Source organism: Symsagittifera roscoffensis, chromosome 3, assembly GCF_963678635.1.
Source record: "Symsagittifera roscoffensis chromosome 3, txSymRosc1.1, whole genome shotgun sequence".
Classification (NCBI taxonomy): Eukaryota; Metazoa; Xenacoelomorpha; order Acoela; family Convolutidae; genus Symsagittifera; species Symsagittifera roscoffensis.
Genome location: NC_087064.1, coordinates 60,898,122 through 60,926,015, shown reverse-complemented (window position 1 = coordinate 60,926,015; position 27,894 = coordinate 60,898,122). Strand labels below are relative to the sequence as shown.

At 35.4% G+C, this 27,894-nt stretch overlaps 1 protein-coding gene across 8 annotated transcripts; it reads right to left on the bottom strand.

Moving 5' to 3' along the window:
* Window positions 1-44: 44 nt before the first annotated feature.
* Window positions 45-27,201, bottom strand: LOC134841216 (MYCBP-associated protein-like). 8 transcript variants are annotated; one of them, XM_063857055.1, is made up of 24 exons: window positions 26,704-27,201; window positions 20,078-20,199; window positions 19,656-19,756; window positions 16,541-16,715; window positions 15,982-16,083; window positions 15,194-15,269; window positions 14,224-14,407; window positions 13,666-13,748; window positions 13,282-13,400; window positions 12,860-13,050; window positions 12,232-12,496; window positions 11,722-11,985; window positions 11,204-11,350; window positions 9,476-9,592; window positions 9,164-9,288; window positions 8,667-8,773; window positions 8,543-8,581; window positions 8,408-8,425; window positions 7,566-7,663; window positions 4,897-5,026; window positions 4,250-4,291; window positions 3,849-4,067; window positions 770-879; window positions 45-231 (listed from the first exon to the last, which is right to left on the bottom strand). In XM_063857055.1, the coding sequence occupies exons 1-24, from the start codon at window positions 26,729-26,731 to the stop codon at window positions 133-135; spliced, it is 2,961 nt and encodes a 986-aa protein (XP_063713125.1). In that variant the 5' UTR covers window positions 26,732-27,201; the 3' UTR covers window positions 45-132. The 8 variants fall into 8 exon arrangements, with proteins under 8 accessions (XP_063713125.1, XP_063713122.1, XP_063713124.1 ...); XM_063857052.1 differs by lacking the exon at window positions 26,704-27,201 and having other exon boundaries at window positions 20,078-20,625; XM_063857054.1 differs by lacking the exons at window positions 4,250-4,291; window positions 26,704-27,201 and having other exon boundaries at window positions 20,078-20,625.
* Between the last annotated feature and the right edge of the window lie 693 nt (window positions 27,202-27,894).

Sequence of the window (27,894 nt, the reverse complement as noted above, 5' to 3'; positions counted from 1 at the left end):
CTTAAATCGGCCCCTGGTTTTTCTGTACTTTTGAGGAAAACAGAAACATTAGAAGATTGGAATTAGTTCATTTGATAGAATGATTTGAATATTTGTTTCAGTTTGTTCAGATTTGACATGATGTCTGGTTGGTTATGCAACTGGCAAGTTGGGTTTCCATGGGTTGCGCATTTTTATGTCATCGTAAGCGTGAAGAAGTTCCACCAGATTGTCTCCAATGAGGTCACGAACCTGAATCACAACGAAAATAAGCCCCGAAGTGGAGGAATATCTCTAAGTGTCTAAGTAATATATTAATGGTACCTAGTAACAAATTGGCACCCATACAAGAAACTAAATAGGTGAAAAAGCATATGTGAATTTTGAATCTAGCAGCGAATCGATCTCCCTCCCCCCCCTTCCCCTCTTGCAAAAGGGGAAAATAATTTAAGAGATCCAAATAGAACAGCAGGCAATTCTGTTGCTTTATTGTTACACTTTTACTTAATATTCAGATAATAATTTGATTCCCCTGCCTAAATTTTGCTATTTCTATATAATGTAATAATTATCAGAAAACTTTGATTTGATCTTAGAAAGTTACAGAGTCTAGTTAGCTGACTTTTCCGACCAACCAAAAACATTTTTTTTTTCATTTGGTCGTTTTTTGTTGAAAAATCAGTCAAAACTTTACTCTCAGTGAGTGATTCGACTTTAAAATCTTTCAAACTTTGTTTTGGTGATGATATCCCGCCACTCGTGTTAACTATTTTAAACGGTAAAATCATACCATGATGTGCATTCTCTCCCTGTACTTGGTATGAAGTGAGTCATCCTCCGCCGGCTCCTCGAGTTCGATCGAGGTCACCGCCCTACTCATGTCCAGCACGCCCCCTTTCTCTGAAAAACAAACAGCGTGAAAAAGCGCAACTAAAAGTAGTCTCATGAATAGCTTCTGATAAATTTGAAATCGATTGTAAGCAATTCAAAGACATCGTGGCAAGCTTTTCAAACTCATTCAGAAACTTCAAGCAATCTCTCACTGGATTTTTTTTAAATTGAGTGAATGTAATATTTAAAGATTACCGCAATATAAAGAATAGCACAAAAAAATTGAACAGACAAAATTAATTAAAAAGCGCAAATAACCTATTTCTAAAAAAATTTGCATGCAAAAGCTTATTTTTCGACTGAAGGTTGTCTTAAGACCACCTATGAAATTAAGTTTATGAATAAAAAGAGCTCAAAAATGGCAGATTGCTATTTTAACTACTTCTGTCTGTTCCAACTTTTTGCAATTTATTATATGAACAATGAAAGCGGGCAAAGCTCGCAGCTCTCAGGCCTGCTTAAGCAAAACTAACACAGAGGTGAAGCTGCAATTCGCAAAAGAGAAAAATTGACAGAGAGAGCTTTAATTTACAAAAAAAACACTTAAGTGAATCGAAAAAATATTTTGGTTTTAAAATTGACAAGGCTGCTCGATAAGCGCTAAGCCCGTTCAGACTGCTTAAATCGTATTTTTATGAAACTTTTCTGCAGCGTTTTTTGTATTTTTATGAAAGTATTCTGCAGCATTTTTGCAATTTTTCGTATTTTTATTAAAATATTTTGCAGCATTTTTGCAAAAATTGTTCTCCAAACACTATACACAGAAAAAATGTTATACTTTTTTGTACTTTTGAAAAACTGCTGAATATTTATACCTTCGGTAGATTTTTTTATTCAGTCATTTATTTTCGACAATTTTATAACTCTTTAACTTTTATTTTCAAAACTTTTTATACCATCAGAATGATATTGTTTTCTGCAGCTCAAATGTAAATTTTTTTACCTGTGACATTTTTTGTAAAGTTCCGGGGACTTGAAAATTGCTAATTTGGGATAATTAGCGCGCGATAAATTGCGTTCTTATAACACGCATTGGCGGCGGATTAATGCGTTCCAAACTGAATTCAGGCCAGCAATTTAGTTTTATTAAAATAATAAGAGACGCAAACTACGCCCTTTGTATTTTGCATAGCATGTGGGGGAAAAAATTGAGAATCTATTGTTTGTTAATTATTCAACCAAAAAACTTTTTCATTTAACTACTACTTAAAGTGCAGTCGGAACATTCAGGGCTTCGGCCGAATATGCGAGAAGTCTTCTTAACTTCAATTACGTATCATCATACCCACATAGCTTGCCTCAAATCCATTTGGAGCGAGTTCTCAGCCGACATAAATCGCCGCTTACCGCGTTAATATCACAAAAGATATCGCTCGATTTGTCTCCAATGTGCCAAATTGGTAACTTTCAAAACCCCGCATTCTTACGAGAAAGGATAGCAGTGAGGTTCAGCTCAGGATGTCAGTTTTTTCATCAAAATTGACAAGTTAAAAAACCGAAATTTGACTGAATAAGAAAAATATACCGAGCACAATTAGTACACTGCTTCTTCGAAAATTAAACAAACAATGAGGCAAGTACAGAATTCGAAAAAACTCTAGAACAACTAGAAAACGAGTGAATTTTCGCGCCGACCTAATTAGTTATAGCACATTTTAGAAAACATCATTTTGCAAAAAAAAATGAGCTTTAGAGGAAGATAAACCACAAACTTTTACAGCGCTACATAGAGTTGAAGCAGTACATGCACGCTGTAAATTGACAAAAACAAATTTGTGCTAGTTAGGCTGATAAAACTTAAACTCAAGGTATTTTACATGCGGTTGCTTGTGTACATATAAGGTTGGATGTTAAGACGTAAATTTTACAGATTAAAAAAACCATTTGTGAATAAGAGTAACAGTCAAGGCTTTAATTGAGTAACAGTATAAAACAAAATTTATTGGTAAGTTTGAGAAGCGCACATAATTCGAAACAAGACGTCTCAGATAGTATAAATATCATTCAATACAAGTTGTGTATCAAAACTAGCCAAAAACAGCGCATTTTTTGTTAGGAGCAAGAAGTTTGAAGGAACTATGCGATCCGGTGTGCTTTGAATTTTTTCCCGCAAAAAGGTAGATCTCCAAATAATCTTCAGACCAGGCTGAGTGACATAATATATTAAAGCTTTTCAGACGTCAGTCAATCGTTTTTGAGAAATTTTTGAGTTTTTTTTGGTGTAGACAACGTTGATTTGGAAACAATGATTTCCAAGCACCAATTAGGGGGTTATGCTTTTCAGACAAAACTACACAGAGTAAAGCCAGCGACTGGAGCTAAAAGATTTTAATTGAGCTGCAAAAAATTTGGTTTTCAGCTGTAAAAACCTAGTCTTTGGATCTTCAGTAAGCGTTTCCCGTCACCAAAAATTCAACAACTCTACCAAATAATTTTTTTTCAAAAATAATTGTGTTCCGAACATTTTATATCATTGAAATACAATTTTTTTTAAGTATGGAAACAGTGGCTGAACTAGGATTTTCTCGAGGGGGGTGGATTTCCAAAAAAAAATTTGAAAACTTTGTCAACCTTTTTTTAAGTTTGACCAAAAGGATTTTTCGAGCTCAGCCAAAGCACCAAAAAGACCCTGTTTTGACCAAATTTTATGCGCCGCAGCTAAAAATTTCAAAAAAAACAGGCCAAAAAAAATGTTTTTAGGCACTTTTTGGAAAATGTTGACCAAAAATTGCGTTGTTTCCGCGCGCTTCCTCAAAGTTAGTAAATATTGACTCCAAGACGCCTTTAGAAAAATTTAAGGGTACGTCAGGCAAGAATGGATATCTCAAAATGGTACAAAGGGGGACCCTTTGGGTTGGCAAGGGGTCGAATTCCTGAGGAAAGGCGTCCGCATCCCCCCCCACTAAATCTACTACTGTGTTCTACATCTACAGGAGTTCTGTATTCTACATCTATTAGACAACAACACATCAATCAACCTGATTCGTGTTCATTCACGAATATATCCGCGCCAACATTTGAATTCTCACGGGTCAAATCCACACCCGAAGTATTCGCCCCATCAACACCCATTAAAGCACTCTGACGTGCGGCGTCATCGGAATTGATTACATTTATATTCAGATTATTATACGGCTCTTCTGCGGCACTCGTTTCCCGAAGATCATCGGGTAGGCCCGAGTTGATCTCGTTAATGACTACAAAGCCGCAAAACAACACAAAACATGGCGATCACGAAATAAGGAAACTTAAACTTGATGAACACTGGTGCAAAAATCTTGTAGTGCTTTATAATCGTGCGCATGAATTGAAAAATTTTCACACTTCACGGTGTAAAATTAGGTGCCAAAACGAAGGAGTGTTTAGTGCAGAATTTTACCCGGAATTGAAGACATCGAAGGCATCGTGACCGAAATGATAGCTGCAAATACCAATTACACAATGAGAATCATTTTATGAACCATAGAAAACCTCGAATGAATCAGAAAAAATTTCGAATGAATCAAAGAAAATTTCGAATCACAGAAAAATTTGACTAACCGCTGACCTTAAAATTTTACGACCTACATTGATTTACAACTATATGCGTTCAAAAATGAAACTACACAGACATCAATTTCGAATAGGTTCGTTAAGATTTCGAGCGATGCCTTCAGTGGTATCGAGTCCGACCTAACCATGATTTGGCAGTTTGGAATTAGAGCCATGATTACTTTTCATCCTGATGACTACAGAACAAAAGTACCTCTATACCTTTAAAGCATCGTGTAAATTATTCCTATATTTAAAAAACATGTGAGACAAAATATCTGGCTGATGGTATGTTGATGCAGATTTGTTGCACGTGACCCTTAGAAGATTCAGCTGCAATTAATGCGAATACCCAAACAAAAAAAAACTTTTCCAGAGGGTTAAATAATTTTTCTATAATTAATAAAAACTCAATTAAAGATAACTTCTGAAATACATTGTAGTTGTTGAGAGCAAAAGTGCTCTCTGTCTCTACTGAGTTTCGGTTCAGCTTACCGTCAGTTTGGCTGTCTTGGGCGATGTTGACGCCACTGACAGTTGACATCTTCTTGTTGGACTTGGATGCCTCGTCTTTTTTCGGACTACCTGCTTTGCTAGCCGGCCTCTCCTTAGCACCACCTCCACCCTATTAACAAAATAATTATTAAATTTCACAACAGCGGTACACGAAAACAAGAACACACATTATACTAGCAAACTAGCGCTGCAAAAATAGTATCCAATGATTATTCTTAAAATTCATTTGGAGGTTTTCGAGTAGATTTCCAAGGAAGCCAATTTAAATAGCATAGCTTGAGTAAAATTTTTCTGTCAAGTGAAAACCTTCTAGAAAATTAGGTGAAAAAATCTACTCTGAAAAAGTTTTAATTATTTTTTTTTGCAAAATAACTAAATCATTTAGGTTATTTTCATTAAATTAACTTCGAAGAAAAATTTATAATTTCATTTATTTTTCGCAAAGAGAAAACATTTTGGACTTTTTTCAGGGTGACTTTTAAGAATCATATCTCGTTTCACTAATACTTGAAACCATTCTTTTTGTGACAGGTGGCAAAAACTCGCCGAACGCAGGTGATACATTTCATAAAGTTGGTTTGTGTTTTATTCACTTATTTTTCGGTATTTTATCGAGAGTTCACTGCATTTTGTACTAAGCAAGATTATACTGCTGTTTTACAGTAACCGATCAAAACAAAGAATACTGAAATTTTCAAACTCGTTTTTCTCTAATTGGGCCGAGATTAGACGCAAAAAAATTCCGACAAAAATTGCATAGAAATTGACCAGTTTTTCTGGTGCAATTGAATAGCTAACTTTGCAACTAAAGCTTCACCCTGAACATTCGGTTCAAAGTTAAGGAGGAAAATGAGGTCGATTGATGTAAAAATAACTTCAACTGTACCTGTTTTCCTCATTAACTTTGAACCAAATGAAGTGAACTGTTTTCAGATTTAAACTGCACACCAGCGGATTTAGGGGGAGGGGCGGACGCCTCCCCCCTCAGGGATTCGACCCCCGGCTGACCTAAGGGGTCCCCCTTTGTACTATTTTGAGATATCTATTTTGCTGACTGACCCTAAAATTTTTTGAAGGCGCCTTTGGCGCCAATATATACAAATTTTGAGGGCAAAGTGATTTGGGAGAGCTCGGTAAATCAATTTGGTCGACCTAAAAAAATGGTCGATAAAATTTCGCAAAACTTTTGAAAATCCGCCACCCGAGAAAATCCTAGCTCCGCCCCTGGAAAAATAAGTAAAAAATTTTCAGTTTTCTTTTTAAATTGGTTACCATAAATTAGCACCGTGTAGCCTTGCTTAGTACAGAATGCAGTAAGCTTTCGATAAACCAACGAAAAATGCGTGAAAAAAAACGCAATCTTTAAGTTCTAGTGAAATGAGAGATAACTTAAAAAGAAATATCTTCAAAGCACCCTGTAGAAGAAACAAAATGCAAGAAAAATTTGCGTGCTTGTAATTAGTTCAGCCAATTATAAATATATACAGTCATCAATCTTAACCAGAGACTATTTCTCTAACATTTAAATCATGCTTTCCAGTTTTCTATCTGTCAGTTATCGGCTAGCATTCCGGCTTCACTATTTCTGTACCCCTTTATTGGCAGATCCCTTTACAGTCGAATCTTTAGCAGCAGCTTGCTTCTTTGGTTTCTGTGAACCACTTTTAACTTCTTTAGACTTCTTTTCTTTCTTCGGAACTCCCAATGTACTTTTCGTTTCATGTTCAATATTTCCATCCGCAATGGGGCTATTTCCACCGTCAGTTGAAGGCGCACTTTTAGGTCTACTAGATGTTATTCGTTCATCTGCGTTATTTACTGAAACCGAGTCTGACTCGTCAACAGCTATATTAGGCGACTTGTCGTGGTCTCCGCCGGCCGAACTGATTCGGGGCGACGAGACCCAACTGGCTCGTCTGCCGGCGGCGTCTTTGGCCCGGTAACTACTCGGCGCCGAGAGGAAGCCGGCGAAATTATCAATAGTTGGAGGTAGTAACAGATGTTCTGTTTCCTGATTTGGACATTAAAAGATTTATATTTATCATAATAATAATTATTATTTCGTTTTCGTGTATTTTTAAATCAGTTGCAAGCATCAACTGTTATGAAGACATCAAGAAAAAATCAAAAAAACGGTTAAGCCTGCCGAGTGATGCCTCTAATCTTTCTTCTCACTCTCTTTTTTTAAGCTGGACTTTTTTGGATTCTTAACTCTTGTGTTATTTGATACCGCAAAAATTTGATTAATAAATAATCATCACTTTGTTGAAATATCGTTGATGAAACGTTGCCGGCTTTAACCATTGTGTAAAAAAGAAGGTTTTCCGGTTGCTGTCTAAGTAGCAGAGAATGTTTCAATCAAACAGACTTTTAGATTCAAATATAAAATAATAAATAATTATCGGAACAAAAGCGAATACTCGAAATCTCCTTTTACACATTTTACTGGTTCGCAAAAAAAAGATTACTTCCAAATACAAACTACCACACACCCTTTATGATCATTTCAGACACATGTTTTTGCGAAGATAAATATAATCCGTATTATATTTCCATACATTTTGATTTGATTCCATTGAAGCGTTTAGAAAATGGACCATTTTCAGTTCACGTGGGAACTTGTTCACAGTGTGTTGGTTTGTTCATACCTTGGCTCCTTTGTCTTTTCCACCTGGCGCCCCTTTCTTTCCGTCTTTTCCTTTATCTGTGCCCTCCAATGCTTTCTGTCTGCGCTTTTGTTCCTCTCCTAGAAAATAATGCAAAACATCTCAAATCAGGTGGACAGGAAGAAAATTCAGAAAACATAAAAGCCCCATTTGCGTTTATTCAGCAAAGCCTATCATAAATGATAAAAGAGGCGAACTTAAAATCATGAAAAAATTATAGGCGCCATGAAACGATTGAGTTTTTTTCTCAAATTAAATTAGCACATCGGGTAGAATTCTCTTTCACTTGGGTGATAATTCAATAGTTTTTCAATATAGCTTGCAGGGGCGGATTTATGGGAGGGGGGTTGCTTTCTCCTTAGGGATTCGACCCCCTCACCAACCAAAGGGTCCCCGCTTTGGTATTATTTTATGAAATCCATTTTAGGCCGACCAACTCCAAAGGCGCTTGCCAAAAAAAGCAAGTTTTTGGTCAAAATTTTCCAAAAAACGCCTCTAAACAGCTTTTTTGACCTTTTTTGCGGCGCAAAATGTTTGGTCAAAATTGGGTCTTTTTAATGCTCTGGGAGTGCTCGGAAAGTCAATTTGGTCGACTTAAAAAAAAGTCGACAAAATTTTCAAACATTGTTTGAAAATTTGCCCCCTTCGAGAAAGTCGTAGACCCGCCCCTGATAGCTTGAAACTTTAAAACAAAAACGTGCTTTTGAATTCACTCATGATTTCGAATGAATGGTTGAATGAGTGAAATCACTTGAGCAATCGGAAAAGAGATGGTCGCGGCTTTGATAATGGAACTCAAACTTAATTCAATCGATGATTCTTACTTTGCTCCACAATGAACACTGCAGAAAAGATCAGAAATCAATTACTGCAATAGATTCAAACTAAACTTTACAAAAAATGATTAAAAAACTCAAAAGTTAATTAAAATTAGAGAAAAAAAACGAAAAGTATCTCACGTTCTCGTTGTTTGATGGCGAAACCCAATGGTTTATCATCTGAAACATTAAGAAAAACTAGTTTGCTATCAATCATAACTAAATAGAGACGAGATTTGAGATTTTAGGAGAGTAAGTTATTCACATAATTCGGGTGGCATGAGGAATTCGACGTCCGGGAGTGCAAAGGAGTTTCTGAGAGCCATGGAGGAACTGACGATTCCATCGCAGATGCGGGACACACTCGAGTACCTAAAGAGAAATGAAAACAGTTATAGTGAAGTCATATTGCGGCTGAATTGAACAATAACCGGAAATAGTAGCCAATCGCTGAATAATTAAATTTTGGTAGCCTCTTTTGCCTTAAAATTTTACCAATTTTTTTTCAAGCTTACATTTTACAACACCCTATCCAGCTATTTTTTGAGCATATAAAATTTTTATCCATTGATTTACTCCTTGATATACAACTCTATCGCGCCTACTATTCAGAAAAAAATAAAAAAAGTGGAGTCGCAATTAGTTGAACAAAAATGGTGTCAAAAACCGAAGCAAAAAAACATCCAAAACTAAACTACTTGTAGTTTTTCGGACCAAAAGTGATTGAAAGCATCTGTGAAGCAGTAGCAGACTTGTACTAACACTAAGTGATACAGTTCCTCGTTGGTTGTTGGTCTGTCGATAGGAGTTGTCAGTTTGTACACGTTGTCATTGAATTTCTTGAAAATCTTTTCACGCTGTTTTTCATCCTCAATCTCCAGAATTTTCTAGAACAATCCGGAAAAAAAACAGTCATTTTTAACATTTTCTACGGCCATATTCTGATTCTTGTTATTTCCTGGCATCTCAAAGGATTTGTTTTCCACGGAAACATACTTCCAGGTAATTGGAAACTTTCGAAACTGTTCGGAAGTTCGTTTGTCTCAATAATTTATTTAAGTTAATTTTGCATACCTCTCTGATGGTGTTTAGGTCAAGATCCCAAACTACATATTCCTTCTCTTCTTCTGGGAAGAGGTCACGGTAGAAGTTCGTGAGGTCAACTAGCTTCTCATTGACCCCGCCCGCGAGCTGAAAATATAACAAATAAACTAAGAAAAATTAACAATTTTTCAAAGATATTGATTGCAAAGAAAACATTTGAAAAATGTATTCCAAAACATTGTTGGGTGTTAATCTAAACATTATTCAGGTTATGAGTTCGGATTTATACATTTCTGTTGGGGGAATTGAAGTTTCATGATGGTCTTCTAAATTACCTTGAAAACGTTTCGGAGCTGAAAGTATTAATGTGCAGCAGGTGAACTAACATTGAACTAGTGGTATTGAATTTTTTAAATACAGATGCCAAGTGGACTTTGCACCACTTTCGATACAACACAAGCATAAAAAACATAATAAGTCGAAAAAAATGAAAAAAAAAACTAGGTGAACCAAAATTTTCGTGCCTCGAAAAAAAAACTAGGTGCACAGTTAAACGTGGAAGTACCTATTTGATATTTTTTGTATTTTTCTATACTGATGTGGGTAAATTTGAAAATTTCAAACAATGGACTTTGCCCAAAACGTTAGTTGTTTCTCTACTAAAAATAAGTTTGGAGTTTTCCCAAGGACATTTTTTTCAAAAAAGTAACGAGACGCCGCTTCTGCATGAAAAAATCTCGCAACCAGTTCTTTCGATCGAACCTTTCATCCCACATTTGATAGGGTAGTTTTGAAGAAAAGTAAAAAAATTTCTAAAAAACGATCCAAATCTATAATTTCTTTCTGCAAGAAGTTTGACAATTTTGAAGACCAAAACTTTTAAGATGAAAAATTGGGACTGTCCACTTATGCAGGAAGGCTTTCAACAACCTGTTGTTTCGATTAAACCCTTGATATCAAATTGGCAGAATTATTTTTGAGAAAAATTTCTGAGAAAATTGTTGCAAAAAAAATTCCAAAGCGTCTCAAGAAAATTAAAAAAATAATTAAACCCAATTCCATAGATTTTCAAAATACCTGTTTTTATCAAACAGGAACTCTGGGAAAACATTTTATTTTAAATTAGCAACGAAACAAAACTTATGAAGCGGAAACAAAGCCGACATTCTTTGAGCAGAAACCAGTTGAGCCGATTTTTTTTAAACAAAAAACATGAAAAGGTTTCAAGTCTCCCTTGAAAAATCCGTGACGCGGCATCTAAGCCAACAAAACTTAATCAGTCAAACGAATTCCTGTAATTTTAACCGGAAAAAAATTCGATGCATGATGAAAAAACAAGCTCCTGTCGGGACTCAGCCCCTAGACCTTTGGATGCTAAAGCGACCGCGTTACCTAGAGGCCAGAAGGGAGGGAACCTGGAATTTGCTAAGGTTCAATGTTGAAGTAAGTGCAAATTCTAGTAAGAGAAGTTGTTTACGGGAAAAAAGTCTAGTTCCCGATTACAAGACACTTGAAATTTGAAAATTTATCTTCATTGTAAATTCCCTTATCGTTCAATAACCCATATGCGTTTCCGGCCATTTTAATTACTCAAGGTAAAATTAGTGGTATGAAAAGTGCACCGTATGCAATAATCTAAACTGAAAATATAACCCAGTTATGTGTAAAAAGCAGCCACATGACCTGGATCTGTGCCCGGTCGCTGACCGAAGCATGACCTTTTGTGTGCTGACCTTGAGCGTGTGCGATGTGACTCACCCCTGGATTGATGCGTTCGAACTTCTCTTCGTCTGTGAGAAGTGCATCCAGAGGAGTGGGAGGGGGTCGAGTAGCCTGCAGGGCATCCACTATATTCAACAGCAGGTTCTTAGAGATACTGGCCGCAGTGCGCTTCGCCAACATAGCCTTAAAACATATATTTGTTTACTGTTGCCCGGTAACGCATTTCTAGAAATATTTTTGTTCGCCTCTTAAGAAAACCATTTAGATTGAATTTGAACTTGAGATGAAAAATTTAAGATTAGAATATGAATAACCAAATTAAAAATATCTGTATGCAACAATGCAACAAAAACATGTAACAATATTCAGCAATTTGATTTATTCTATTTGTTTACAAATCCCCTTAGCAAAGAATTTCTAGCCCTGTAAATTCGTATACTTAAATGGTGCGGCTAATAGTTAAGACTATTGCACCAAGTAACTATTTTCTTCCTTTTGCAATGGTAGGGGGTGGGGATAAAAAAGACTGGACTATTTGCGTGGAAATCACCCACCGACAATTCGTCTCTGACTGGCTTGTACTTGTCTACCATGATGGCCACGCCCTTCAATGTCACAATAATCTTCGCACCCCCACACAGTTTGGGAGTGGTGTTCATCTGCCAGTTTTCACTGAAAATGCCTGGGTTGTCGCTTTTGAACACGAAGGGGAACAGGAGTTTCTGTCGGGGCAGGATGACACTGGGCCCAGTGTTGAAGTAGAAGCGCTGTTGTAGGACGTCGGTTGGTTTGTCAAACGGGTTGTACCGTTTTTCTCTCTGAAAGTATAGCTTTCAAGTAAGGAGATAAAAAAATTGATGTCTTAAATGTTTCTTTGACTCCGATCTTAAACTTTAGTATTAATTTATGTTTGTAATGTTTTCCCAGCACAAAGTTGAGCTCTCGACCCTCAAACGTTTTGTGACCTCATCCATTCATTCGTTACACGTATCTCAGCAATAAGATACCAAAAAAGGTCCAAAGGTCTTGCTTCAACTAAAAAAGAAGAGTAGACTAGCACTTACAGTCCAGTTGAATCTGACCACTGTGGATCCATAATTGATGACTTCGAGCCACGAAGTGACCTGGTCCCCCTGATTGCCATCAAATATAACCCTACAAGAGGCACCTATCTCCTCCACCCTGCTAGTGTCATCCTTCTCCCACACAGCTGAAACCCCGCCTACCCTGAGGGCGGGTCCATTCACGTATTTCTGAGAAGAGGACGTGCCTCGGGATTTGGGAGGACTTTGAGTGGGACTGATAATGTTGACTGATTTGGACTCGACGCTTAAAATTAACCAAGTTCTCACAAACATAAAAAACCAGCATGTCAACTTCAGAACTTATATAATATGACCAATTTGACTTTCGTAATTAGAAAAAAAAAACGTAGATAAAATTCTCCAAAAAAAAAACGATTTCCATTTTCACCATGAAACAGCGTTTTTTCTTTCCATGTGTTGATGGAGTTAGAATATGAACTTTAAAAGAAATGAAAAAATAAATAAATAAATAAACCACCATATTGCAAATTTGAAGACTTGTTCCTGAAAAAAAAATGCTGCATAAAAAAAATTCGTCATTGATGCTTTAAATTTCAATGCATTTCCATGAGCTTCAGTCAAAATTCCGTTCAAAAATTGCACTCACTTTTCGTCTTGATTTTCGTAGAAGTCATCCGGGAGGTTCTCTGTGCGTGGACTCTCCATCGCAATCAGAGTCACGTGACCCCCCGTTGAGACTCTGGTGCCTGTCTTGGACACGGCGTGTCTGCTGGCTACATGAGACTGGTTGTTCAAGGTCTCACTATTCTTCCCACGAATCATCAGCTCATCGAAGTCCTAAAACATTTCTGGAAGTTCAATTGGAGTGAAAATCTCAAGATCTGAGTTAACTAAATTGGTGTCCGCACATGTGTCATATGGGATATTTTGCCACCGGATATTATGAAATATTAAATTTTTTGCAAGATAGGATCTTATGGCACAGATATGCCATATATACAAATTTCTCCGTTTGGTTTAAAATATCAACTGGAATGTTAAAAACGGAAAAATTCTCTGAATGAAAACCTCCTTTGCTGGTGTGTTGGGGTCCACTTCGTGTATGATCTGCTGCAGCTGCCTGAGTCTCTTGGCCAGGAACTCACCATCCTGCCAGCCACGTCTGCCTGGGGGAATGTGCACATAGCCTAAACAAGAAACGACATACATAATATGCAAGTAGCAAATTTAAAAAAAATTCAAACTTGGCCAACAGATATAAAAACATCAATTTGAAGAACAGATGGCCCATATCAAAAGAAACGTGCATATCCATATCGGTAGACCAAACTTTTAAAAATTAAACAAAATAAATGTCACATCAAAACTCTTTGAAGCCTAAGAAGAGCTGCTATGATTCAAGATGTTATATATCTAATCTACATAGCGGCATAAAAGCGAGATCAATAGTACCTTTTTCCAGTTGAATGTCGTGTGGCATCCCTGTGTGTTCGTACACTGGAGGATATCCTTTCTGAGTTGCGCCAAGAGTAAATCTAAAACATGTGCCAATTGAAAACGGTCAAAAATAACTGAAAAACTGCAATTTACTTGTACCTCTTACAAAAGTTAGCTAAGATCGCCAAAAGAGGTGAAGAGAACATTTCATGGTAATTTCCTTGAACAATAGCCGTTACATAGCCAGTATATGACAGACATGCATTTCTAATGAAAATCTACCCACGGTGTAATAAGTAATTAAGACGATTTATCCACAAGGGAAAGGACCAACATACGAGCTGAACAGCTCATCACAACGAGCCGCTGTTGTGCCCCTGCTTAAGATTTACACGCAATTTTTTGATTATTTTTCTGGGCTGGGTAATGTTGCCTCACCCTCAAGCAACGAGCACGTAATTATAACAAGTAAATATCAATGACGACATCAATTTAGAAAAAAGGAAAAAAATTCCCCGCTTCCCTTCTCTCTTAAAAACCTTAGACATGACCCTGGTTTGTGTATCAACTTACTGTATTCCTGTCTCTTCGGATCCTACACACTGGGGCTGGTTCCAGAACTCACTGCCTACCCTGTATCCCTTTCCGTCGTCTATGAATGCGAGGTTCCTGTCTATCTGATTCAACACTTCGTTCCTCTTCCTCGCTCCATCTCCCAGGTCCATCAGCAGTTCCTCCTGAGGTCGCTTCAGTTTGTCTACAAAGTTGAACTTGTTTTTAACTTCAATTAACAGCCAATTTTTTGGTCACAACATTTGGCCACTTTTTTGGTCACAAACACTGGTCTTTTTCATTTGGCATAATTTGGTATAATTGGTATAATTTGGCCTGCTCTTAGCCAAAATATGACTGCGGTGCAGATAAAATTAGGAAAATAGGATATTTATAGTGTTCCTAGAGTGGTCGGAAAATAGATTTGATCAATCTAAAAAAAGTTGATAAATATTCCCAGATCCGTCCTTGCAAAAATTACAAAACTAATGTAAACTTTAAGTTCTGAAGCAGTTTACTTCTGTCAATTAATTTCACACTTCACAGTTCCGCGGAGAAAGCAAACAATCTAAGTTTCGTTAAAATCAAATTCTGAGAAAACAGATAAATTAGTGTTGCAAATATGTAACACTAAGTTGCCAGAAAAAATGCTTTTGGTTTTTTTTCAAAATTGCAAAAAGTACCCAATATTGGCAAATAAGTGCTAAGAACCGACTTCAGAAAAATTTAAATTGCCAAAGAAAAATTTAAATAGTTTCGGAAAAATTTGAATTGATGCCAAAAAATTTTATAATTTTATTGAACAATTTAGTCTTAAATTTCAATTTTTATTTTTGTTGAATCGACATCACTGTTCTGGAGGATCTGAATTTATTTCCAAAGAACTTCTATGGTTGTTGCACAAACTCCCCATTTCCTGACCTCTAGCTCGGTTTGATTATACAATCAAGTTATATGGAAACAGGTCAGACAATTTAAACTTTTCGCTCACTTTTCAGATAGTCGCGGTGGACTCTCCGTTCGTTCATCCAGTCAGTCCAGTGGTTCATGGCTGCCGCATCCTGGCTCTGAAAATAATTCATCAACTGATTTCTAACAAAAATTGTTTTAACAATTGTTCTGGCTGTATTGTAGTCAATTAACCTTAATTTTTTGCGAAACAATTTATCGCAAAGTTGTTGATCGAACAGATTGATGTTTGTTACGACAACGAAATGGAAAAGAGCTTTGTCTTCGGATGAGTTTTAGGTTTGGTCTTCGACGCAAAATTAGGCATCACAAGTAAATATCGGATAGAGTCAAGTGATATATCATATTGAAGCATTTCCAATCGTGATTCGATCGCTATTTTTAAATTTTTCGAAAAAGTGTCCAATGATTCCAGAAAAAGAAGTTTGAAAAATTTTATTTTAAGTCCAAATTATTGCGAGTAAAAGCAATCAAGTAGAGCTCGAATCAGATAAGTAGTTTTAGTAGTTTAAGTAGTTTTACAACCAAATTCTTAGCAGCTAAAAATTTAAACTTTTGTAGCCTAAATTAAAGCTTCCCCGTCATTTTACGTTCAAAACTAATTTTTGAAGAAAAAAATTGTTTTATGCTTTCAATTCTTCATTTTGCAAAGGTAACTATAAATAATGAAATACATTTTTAATATTCTATGAAAAAGTTGTCTCCTCGCATCACATCCAAAAAAACATCAGAAATTGAAAAAAAAATGAATAACTGTGGCCGGAACCTCTGCGCTATTTGCTCAGAAAGCTATTCTTGTTGGCATCTTACCTGTCCGATGTTTGCAGTGGACAGTGCTCTTTGCTTTTCTATTTCCTTCTGACTGGTCGTCATCTGCCCACTTTTATGTCGACTAAGAGGTCTCAGTGAGGTCTATAACAAACTCATGCTTAAAGAAGAAACTTAAGATATGTGAAAAAGTATTAGCAAAAGTTGTGTCTCTCGGTGATGAAAAAGACAATTTATTTTCAGTTCAAACAAAATATTTTTGTTCCACAGATGTTCCATCTTAATTTTGGTGTTCAAATGATGGAGATAAAAAGCGTGAGGTGAAATGAAATGGTTTCTAAAATTTGAGGGGGAGGTGAACACAAAAACCACCAAAAACAACAAAACAGCTATTTTTTCTTAAAACTCATCAGCGATGCAGAATTTTGTCGCAATAATGAATTTTTTCAGGGTCTAGAGAGAACTAGAAAATAACGTCAACTTTAAGAAAAGCCGATTTGAAATTCCGAAGGTATCGTTAATGTCCCTCGCAGGAACCTTGACATAAAAAAAAAGAAAAACTATAATACTTAAACTATAAGCAACATTATATAATATCTACCGGCCCCTCAGTGCGTCTCTCCTGTTCCTGGTAGAAGTCGATCTCCTCGCCTAGGATGGAGTGGGGCATGAACTGTCCATTGAGACTGTACTGGGGTCTACCCACCTTCTGCACCTGGGAGGGGGACACCTGCCTCACAGGCGCATCGGGGTCAGCCATCTTCGCCACTAACACTCTAGGATGAACAGTTAAATTCGCAGACCGTTGAAAATGGACAGGAATTGTCTTCGCGTGTGTTATAAATTTTTTTCAGGCAACGTGGAAACTTAATCCTACTACAGTAAAGTTAACATGCAAACTTTTTAGCGCTTTTTGGGGATAAAGCTTAGAAAATTTCTGCAAAAAACTGAATTTTTTATTTAAAAAAAACTATTTTATGAGACAGACTAGCCAAATCAACTTAATTTGCTATCAATATCGAACTTCTAGACTTTGGATCAGATCCTTTCATCCCAACACGAACAAATAACGACGCAATTTAAAAAAGCTACAGTTTTTTATTATGGTCGGAATTTTCTGCGCTACTAGCACAGCAAGCGGCTATCCTTGTTTTGCTTGCACTTTTTGAGTGCACTTAGCATTTATAGTTATTTTAGCTTCTAGATATTTTTTAACGAGCGTCGTTATAAGTATTGATACAAAACTTGAAAAAAAATAAAGAATAGGTCAAAAAAGTTGGATAAAAACTTGAAATAGCAATCAAAAACTGTGAAAACAAATAAACCCATTTTGAAAAAAAAATTGTATTATCACGAGCAATATTAGGAGCATCGGTTGTTTGAATCATCCGCACAGAACGAGCTAAACATGAAACGAAATCTTAGCAATATTGAGGTCTTTTAGGACAAAAACTATTGAAGACAATTTCTTCAAAATTTTACTAAAATTAAATCATTTTTGTAACTTGTTAGATAGTTTTCTTGAAAATTTCACCAAAAAAAAACGCATTTGCTTTTGCGAAATATGCATCCAAAATTCACCCCAAAAGTTTAAGATCCAATTACTTGATCATAAATTATGCAAAAAATACTAGACCTATTTAAGAAACCCATTGCAGAATAATAAGCGTCTTACTATTTGCAACAAATTTTAAAAAGGATATTGCCTGAAAACATTTATTTAAAAAACATTTGATTTAAAAGCCAAAATAAGCCGTATTTTCTTCATAAAATGAACTGCACCCTTTTGAAATTCCAGGTTTTACAGTGATGATTTAAACTATCCGGACAAGTAGATATTGTGATCCAAATCCGAAGCTCAAATGAAAAAAAATCGGGAGTGTTGGGAGTTTCAAAATTGCTAATTTAGCCAATTTGATATAATTAACGCGCAAAAGCGGCAAATTAAATCGGTTCAAAATGATTTGAGGCGGACTCTTCGGCCTTAAATTTAGGACAGACGCTAAAAAAGCCCTTTACAGTTCACATTAACGTGTGAGGGAATAAATTGAAAAAAAAAACAAATTTACAATTGTTTCATCTGATTAATTGATTATTTGAACGAACAACATTTAAATTGACCTGAAGCGCTGTCGGAACACAATTTTTGTCATAATTTTGTCTTGATATACAAGCAGGTTTGTTGCTTCCAATGAGCCAAATCGTAAATATTATATGGCCAACAGACAGTTGGAAAAGAGTCAATGAACGCAATTAAACAGAAAAAAAAACGACTTTCGTTTTTCAAAGAAAAAAATAGATGCCCTTAAAACTCTTCGAATTTCGAAAGCAATTAAGATTGATTTTTAAAATAAATTTGACCGAATGTGAAAAAATGGATCAAAGGTAAACTTTTTATTTCGCTGGGAAATCTGAAAAAGAAAATTCCATTTTCGAAACTAGAGGACGATCACGTTTTTCGTGACCTTTACACGTTTGCTGTTTGATAGTTGAGTTAGCAAAGAAAATGAACTGAATTATAAAAAAAATCAAAAGTCAAAACCGCGAAAAAAAAGCACTTGAGCCTGAACAAATTTTCAGACTTTTCCTGGAAAAAAAGTTCATCGCGACCTATATAAGAGTCTGAACTACGTTCATCGACTCTTAAAAACGTTTTAAGATAAATTATATATTAAAACATCACTAAGCTGCTGATTGCACTAGAAGCAATAACTCCATCTGTAAATTTTGAAGGACTCCTTTCATATCTTTGTTTACGAACTGAACTTGATTGAATTTGCGGGATTTTCTATTCAAGCTGACTTGTCACCCTGTTTGAATGTGAAAGCAAATCGTGTTTCGATTAGTTTTCTCTTTCGTCTTTAAAATTTTTGGCTCAAATGGCTTTTAAATTACCTCACAAAAAAACTTTTGAACGTGATTTTAGTTAAAACATGCTCATATAATAGATAAACATAGGCAAAGTTTTATTTCGCATAAACTATCGAAACAATTCAATCATAAAAAACTTTAACAGCTGATGCTGATTTTAAAAAAAGTATTTTTGCTGGGATAAAAACACTTTCCTTTAGAAGAGATCAAAAACATTTGATCAAAATCTCCTGCAAAAACTATTGCTTTTTTGCTACACAACTACAGAAGTTCAGAAGTTTTATTAATTTTCAGATAATTAGAGACGCCAGAATAAAAACAGCTCGAACTGTACAAAAAAAGAGACAAAATGAATACTGCCAAGCTATCCTGAACTATATTGAGTATATACTTTTCTGAGTATATTCCTCGATATTAATTTCATAAACAGATATTTAAAAAAAAACATCTCTTTTTAGTTTTCGTCCTTCTGAAAGTTGTTGTCCCGGCCAGTCAAAAGCACGAAAATATCGCCGCATTGACATTTGTAGTGCCCATAAATTATTATTAATGCAAATTGATCTGTGATTTGAAGTAGACAAAAAAGATCCAAAAAATCCTGTTTCAAAAAACATTGGTCTTCACAAAATAAAGTTCAACTTCTCAAAATAAAGTATGGTGGGGCAGCGGATGAAAAAGGATAAGATTCTCAATCTAATTTTGAAATTAGTAGTTTTTATGTTACAATATGGTAGAACTTACTGAGATTGAGGCCATGACAGGTTATGCTAACTGCATAGCAACCAATTACTCTTGATTTTAAATACAACCTTCATGTTCAAGTAAATGGCAATTTCATCACTCACGTCTGCTTGTGCCTCTCGGAGGCTGGCTTGAGCTTCCTCATCTTCACATTCACAGAAGGAGGCACTGGCTCCTTCTCCGGAATCACGATCTCACGTCGAACCTACAGACACACTCAAGTAGAACTTTTTGGGTTTTAGATGTACACAAAAGAACAGGCGTGTTTAAATGTGATACATCTTTTTAATTTTTGTCACTCATTAATGTTTAGTTTCAATTTTGTCACTCAATGAGCTCAGTGAAATAATGCAGTTTTGTGATTATAGCACGTTCATAAACTTTGAAATGAACACTTCTTCAAAATTTTGATTAAACGCCAAAATATTCCATGACGTTCTCATTGACTCGTTGAATATACTGTTTCAATCTTCTTTAAAAATGCATCGCACAAAAAATAACCCTAAACCATCGCCATTGCTCTTACCTGTTCCAGTTTGTCAATCGTCACTTTCAACTCGGCCAGATCGGCCGGCAGTTCCTCCCCGGCAGCGCCCTCTCCCCGCTCACCCACCGCAGAGTCCCCCTTCTTCAGCTTTGTCTTGTTCTCTGAAGCAGAGGTGCTATCAGTCGGCGCATTCATAGACGAAAAAAGACTGAGAGCCGAAATTTTAGCCAGGCGCACTCGAGTTTTGTACTCTTTCTTAGAAGTCGCAGTTGTCATTTCATGGATAAATTACCAAAACTTATTTTAAAAATTGAAGCGGAATGAAACGTGGTATGGTATAAACAGAAATAAAAAATGCAAAATTTTATTTAAAATTAAGACACAAAACAAAGAACTGCAAAAAGAAATAAAAAAGATGAAAATGTTTCAAAAAGAGTGCGCGCGTGTAAAAGGAACTTCTGTGAATTTTAAATCAACGGCTTCAAGTAACCAATGCAAACACCTGCACTAAAAAGAAGAAAGGCCATTATACAATGCCCCTTCCGTTTGAGGTAACTGCCAAATGTCCATCTATTAAATAATTTGCTTTGATATTACGTAATATGCCTCTTTAGCGATTAAATACAGCTTAACTCTGACGTTCAGAAGTGAAAAAAAATTGGCTCTCATCAGGAACAAAGATTATTTTAGATTTTTTTGATAAGCGGTAAAAAGCCAGACAGTCGACGAAGACATGAAGCAAACCAAGAACAAAAGTAACCTTAAAACAGATTTAGAGTACAACTAAAATTACTATAACTCAAATCAGATTCAAACCGTTTTGAAAACTAATGGCCATAGAAAAATCAGCGGTGAATTAATCCACGTTTTTAAAATATTTGTGTTGAAAAGCAACCGCATAGTTTCTATTCTTGTTATATAAAATGTTATTGTTCCGACCATTTAAAAAATGAGAAGGATCTTTGTATTCGCGTGTTTTAGTTTTTTTTGTTTTGTTTCCCACGCAAAATCAGGTAGCACAAATAATCACCGGAATGGGTAGAATAATCTATGATAATAAAGTCTTTTCAGTCCTGATTCGAACTACCCTAAACAATTTTTCAAAAAATTGTCCCAGCATCGAAAAAACAGATTTAAAGTTTTTGTTCCGACTTTCGATACGAAAGTAACGGAATATTTGTGCTCGGTGTGGGTTTTTTTTGTTCTTCAGACAAATTTCGACTTTTTAACTCGCCATTTTTGACGCAATTTTTTTTATATCATTCAAAAGCTATTGCTGTCCTGAGCTTGAATTTGAAAAGATATTTCACCTGTGATCATTTTTCGTAAAGTTATGGGGGTTTAAAGATTGCCATTTTGGCCAATTTTGGACATTTAACGCGCGATAAATTTCGCGCTATTAACGCGTAAGCGAGATTTAATCCGTCTTAGAAATTGTTCCAAATTGGTTCAAGGAAGCTTATATGCCATCATTGATTTGTTAATAGGCGCAAAATCTATCACTTTGTACTTAATATGACGTGTGGGGGGATGTTTTTCATAAAAAAAGTTCAAATTTTAGAAAAAACATTCAATTTATTTTATTACATTTATTTTTTTTTGTTATTACTGCTCCATAAACCTCAAAAGGCAGTCGGAACATTCAGGGCTTCGCCCTGATACGAGCAGTGTTGTTCGAATTGTGTTCTTTTTAACGAAGTTGCCCCTCCCTTTTGCATCTTGATGAAAGTTAACAAGATCTAAAGTTCCTTGGAAAAATTTGACTCTTGAATGTAAAATATTTTCAGAATCAGGGCCCTGAATGTTCCGACTGCCTTTTAAGGTTTATGGAGCAGTAGTAACATAAAAAAAATTAAAGGTAAAAAAAATAAAATGAAAAAATAAAATTCTAAAATTTGAAGATTTTTCATGAAATCATCCCCGAACACGCCATATAAAGTACTAAAGAACAAATTTCGCTTATTGTAACAAATCAATTATGGCAAATAAGCTTATTTTAACCATTGTGAACAATTTCTAAGACGGATTAAATCTCTGCTTACGCGTTAATAGCGCGAAACATATCGCGCGTTTATTGTCCCAAATTGACCACAATGGCAATCTTTAAACCCACATAACTTTACAAAAAATAATCAAAGGTGAAATATCTTTTCAAATTTAAGCTCAAGACAACAATACCTTTTGAATGACATAAAAAAATTTCCGTCAAAAATGGCTAGTTAAAAAGTCGAAATTTGTCTGAGGAAAAAAAAAACCCACCCCGAGCCGAGCACAAATATTCCGTTACTTTCGTATCGAAAGTCGGAACAAAAATTGATGCGTTTTCAGTCCACTTATGCAATATTTGCATAATTAGCTCACTTTATTTCAATTTATATTTCCAAATTTTTACTGCCTACGCTATGCGCCAAATTGTTAATGCGCAAACTACAAATGCGCCAAATTGTTAATTTTATACCCTCGTAACTTTACAAAATATCGCAAATGAAACATCTTTGAAATTTTGAGATGAAAACTGCATATTTTAAGACTGCATAAGATTTTGGTCAAAAATTGTTAGTTTGAAGGTCGATATTTGTCCAAAAAAACACCCGAGCACAAATATTCCGGCTTTTTCTTCAAAACAACAAGGATACTCAGACATTTTGTTGAAATATTCTACTTTAATGAATTACTGAGGTACGCATTTCATTTTTTTAGTCAATCAACCCGGAGGCCTAACCCGTAGGGTTGATTATTTAGGTTGACACAAAGCGCATATAACCAGCGCACGAGCAATTCGAACCAGCAATTATATGATTTCTGGAAACCATCACTACCGGAGCGCCACAATAAAAGCCTTTTGTTTGGTTCAAGAAAACTCGAAAATAACTTTTTCTAAAAAAAACAATAAGACAAACGTGCTTGAACTGTTTTTGAACCGAATCGACCAAAATTTGATTTTTTAAACTTAACAAGATTTATGGAGGGTCTGCCTATCATTACGCGGTAATCAATTTTAGCGCGCATGTAAAGCTAATGAAAACTTTAATAAAAAACGTTCTAAAAGTAGAACACGCGTTCACTAATTGCCAATGCCGTGTTTGAAACCAAAGGCGGCAATAAAGTAAATCAAAGGTACAATTTTAGTTGCGCATGTTAATCGGGACGCATGCTTTTTGCTACGCTCCTGGACATATGCTTCATTCAATACGGCCAAATATTGATATTCTTTCAAATTTCAATTGCCCTAAACTTGCGTCTCAATCGCGGTTTCTCAATCACAAATAGTAATTGTCTCAGCTTTGAAAGTTAAACATTTAGTCAAATATATTGCGTGACAATTGAGCTTGAGTTTTGCGATAAAAACTGAAACGGTGATCTTTATATAACAACAAAAATGCAGACTGTATCTTACTTATGCCTGAAAAAAATAATCTTTTTCACAAAAAAAAACAGACTCGCTGAACTAAAATGGCTTTTTACGCAAAACAATTTAGTGTGAAAATAACATCTACTAATTTTTTTACTCAGAGGCAAAGCTGAGTCAAACAACTTACTCAAACAACAATCGAAAAAAAACCACAAGTAAAAACTCAATTGTTGCCTAGAATGATGTACAATTTATGGAAAACACGCCCAGAAACCCAATCAACGGCTTTTAATAAAAAATCAAAAACAATTATCGAGCGGCTACTGAGTCAATAAAACTTGAAGAAATTCCAGTAGAGCCGAAACCAAAAGTTTTGTCCTGAAAAACTTTGCAACATACATTGTTTGCTAAAACTTTTAGTACTTTGTTCGATGCGGAGCGGAGGATATGAATTGTTTTCCATAAAGCGACCAAAAATAAGGTCATTTAGTCGATAAAAAATAGGCCGAAATACATCGGCCCAAACAAAATTTTCAAGCAAAACAAAAAAGGAAATACGATATCAAGGCTAGTAAAATTACAAACTGCAGGAGTAAATCAAAACATTAAGAGCAACTTCAATGAAAATTGCACACAGCAAAAAAAACTATTCTAAATTGCGACAACGAAGCCCACAAAACATAGCCGACAAACAATCGGCTGAAAATTTATGTGAAACAGAACATTTCCCGTTTGAAAAAAAGGTCCTGATCAGATTCGAACCCGCTTCCTTTGCTGTCCCTTACCTCCAGGCTTCGCGTACTAGAGACGCTAAAAAATTCAATTCATTGTGAACAAAGGTAAAGGAAAAGAGTCCAATTAATCGTGAGCGCAATGTTTGTTACGGGAAAGAGTGTATGGCAACCGATTGCAATTCCCTTGCTAATTGCAAATGTGATTATTACACCGGGTGATTATTTACAACTTAAATCAGTTTTTTATTTTTTGATCAAAATTGTGCGTATTACGACTTTGGAACTTTTGCCATCATCTTGATGATGCTTCTTCAAACTGCTTCAAAACAAACAGCTTCAAAATGAACGTTACTAGAATGCATGAGATGCAGATGTCTTGATAATTTTTTTAATGATTTCATTACAGTTCTAGGCTCTGCAAATTAATCAAATACACACATAATCAGGGATGCGTAAAAATATATTGCGGTCACAATATATTGCAATATAATATATTACAATAATTGATTGTCAGCTTTCATACAATACAATAATTGATTGTCCTGTCGACAAAATAGTGTAACAATATGATCAAAGCGTGCAAACACCGCAACTGCCAGTGATTGGCCGGAAGTGTTGCTGACGCAAATTGACTCATTTCAGCCATCACTTGGTTTCAGAGCACAGCCATGCCTAAAGCCTTTGACTGCACTCCCCATACGAGCAAACAAATTGCGAATTTCTATTTCACCGCCCTTGGGGGAGACCAATTTGAATGCAAATGTGGGAACAAGCGAATGCAGAAGTTATCTGCTGGGTACAATAACCTTCTTGTTCACGTCTTTTCTCAGCACCACGACTTCAGAGAAGAAATCAGAGGTGGAGATAATCAGTCACGGCTATCAAAATGTTACTCCAAAAAAGCCACCAACATATACAAGTGCATTGAGTGGATTTTTATGGAAAACCGGGAACACGGATTTTTCGAGAACGATCTTGCTTAATTAGAAAACATCAAATTGTCGCCTATATCACGCTGTTCTGTTACTACTTACATGGGCAAAATCACAGAAGCGGTCGAGATGCAGATATCGAAGGATCTTCCGGATGCTTTTGGTCTTATTCTAGACGGCTGGACGTTTTCCGTACCCAATGTTAACAAGCGTTTTTTATGTTAACAAGCGATTTTGGGAAAATTCTGTTGTGGATAAAATAATTACGCGTACTTGATTTTTTTAACTCACAGTGTTACCCAAAAATAAATTTTCTCAAAGCATCCGGCAATTAATTGCAATTATTGCAATAATTGATTGGTAGGGTAGAACCAATACAATATATTGGATAACGGTTACACAATAGTACTGCAATATATTATTACGCATCCCTGCACATAATTGCCTTAGAAGCACACTTAAACCAATAATAAAATGCATTAAAACTGTTCGTTTCAGGGCAAAACCCTATTTCTTTTGACTGATATTTAACTTCACTGAAATAGTTTTTGATTTTAAAAAACTCTACCGCACGCTTTGAAAAAAAATGAATTTCGCGTCCAGAATGGCATTATCAAGACCAAAAATTTTGCTTCAATTCAAATTGGAATGGTTCTGAGTCTTATTAAAACTGTCAAATAATTTGACTCCGCTTCTCGTCATATGTTAGTACACAAATCGGACTGCATGAGTTTTTTGACAGAATCAAATGCATTGATAGAGAGTTTTTATCAATGCAGCTTTTCACAGAGTCAATGAAAGCATGTAATTACATGCCTTTGTTTTATTTTTGTCGACTGATTTTTAAAAAGTAAATGTTTTTTTTTGCACAGTAAAAAATGTTATTTCGTCCTCTTCAAAAAAAATCTGCCAGTACAATCAAATCGTACAATAATCATCAAGTATGGGATTCAATTTTTTCCCTAGATTCATCTGTAATCGGGAAACTGGTAAGGATTAAAAATAGTTCAGAAAGAATATGAGACACTTTTCAGTTTCTTTCACCAAAACAAAACATAGACCGTCTGTTTTCAAGTCCATTGCTTATCATAAATTCTATTCTACGAAACTAATCAATGTTTTCTATTAAGAAATACAAAATCGAAGTTAGAAACCAACGAGAGATCATTGTTTTAAAATCAAGAAATTGTTCGATATCATCAAAACTAAACTATTGTTTATGATGAGTTAACCCAAAAAGTACCATTCTAAGCATGCAAATCGATTCTTGATTCTTGTCTATATTGTCAAAAACTCAATTGCGTTATAATATAAACATGATTTGTTTGTTACTTAAATTGTATGCGCCGATAAATTTGAGTAAACAGTGACTTTATTACTTTTGTATTCTGTCATTGGAGGAAATGTTTGAATGTTTTTAACAATAAATTCTGTATCACCAGGCGCCAATCATTCTATCTTTTTTTTTCAATTTCGGTATTTTTTCATTTCCACCGTATCAACAAAGAAAAAATTTAAGCAGTGACAAATATTAAAAGGTTGCGAACGATATCTAGTTACTCGCATGCCAGCTGAAAGTCTTCGTCAAAGACATTACCAATTATCCGTTTGATGCAGATATCGATGCCTAAAATAAAATTGACTAACCGCTTGATTTAGGATTTCCTTTAGCCATTCTGCAGAATTGAGATAATTCAAAGCTTCTGAAATGAATCGTTTTCAAGATAAAAAAAAAATCTTGCAAGCTACTGTTACAACGAAAAGAAAAAGTTCTTTTTGTTTCTTTTGAATCTTGAAAAACGCTTGTCACCCGAATCACTCCTTTAGCTACCAAAAATCATTTTGACCATTGGCAAAAAATCAAGATGTTGTATTAGTTTCATACAGATAGCAGCCATTCAAGTTTAAACTTTGCCTCTAAAACTAAAAAATAACGGGAACTTCTTTAATTGAGATTATAATAAAATAATTTGATTTCTTTCTTCTTCTTCTTCAAATAATTTGATTTCATTTTGAGTTTCAATTTGATTTCATTAAGAGTTTTCAAAGGAAGTGTTGCGGCTTTCAGAATTATGAACGGCTGGCTATCTTGACATTATTAAGTCTAATTGCGATACTTGAAAAAGTTAATAGTTGAAAAACTAAACGTGTTGTACAATTTGAAAAAATACCAATTGAAGTTTCTTTAACAAGCAAGCTATTTTTGAATTGTCATTAAAAACGAATTTTATCAATGAAAATATAAATTTCTTTAAATAATTTGGTATATGTTGTTTTTGCCTTCTGACTTCTACATTTTAAAAGAGAAAAGATCTAATGTATTTCCAAGTATAATCTGGGTGTAGGCTTTTTTGCCCTTCTTGAGTAAAACTAAGTCATTAGTCAGCAACAACTGACGGAATCTCAGCTACCAATTAATCATGAAGTGCTGATTGAAACGGAGACAAAATTCAGAAATGCGCCATCAGCAAACAAATCGACGGAAGAAACAAAACATATCCAAATAATCAATCTCATCCCCCTATTCTCGAAAGAAAATATCAAGTCAGCTGAAAATCGGGCGCAGGCATATCGAGTTGTGCTTCCGATATACTGAAACAATTCCCCACAACAATGCAACAGAAAATGACAATCTCAAAAAAAGCTGTGACAAAAGATGACCGCAAACTTCATAACTTGACAGTTATTGCTCCCACGGAAGCAGAGCAATTTTTAAACAGCATTAAAAGCGAAGGAATCATTCTACTTAACTGGACGGTTGTGCCAGTCGGTCATGTCTGGAAGTTTGACCTTGAGAGACACGAAAATACGTAATTTTCGAGTGGAATTTTAATTTTC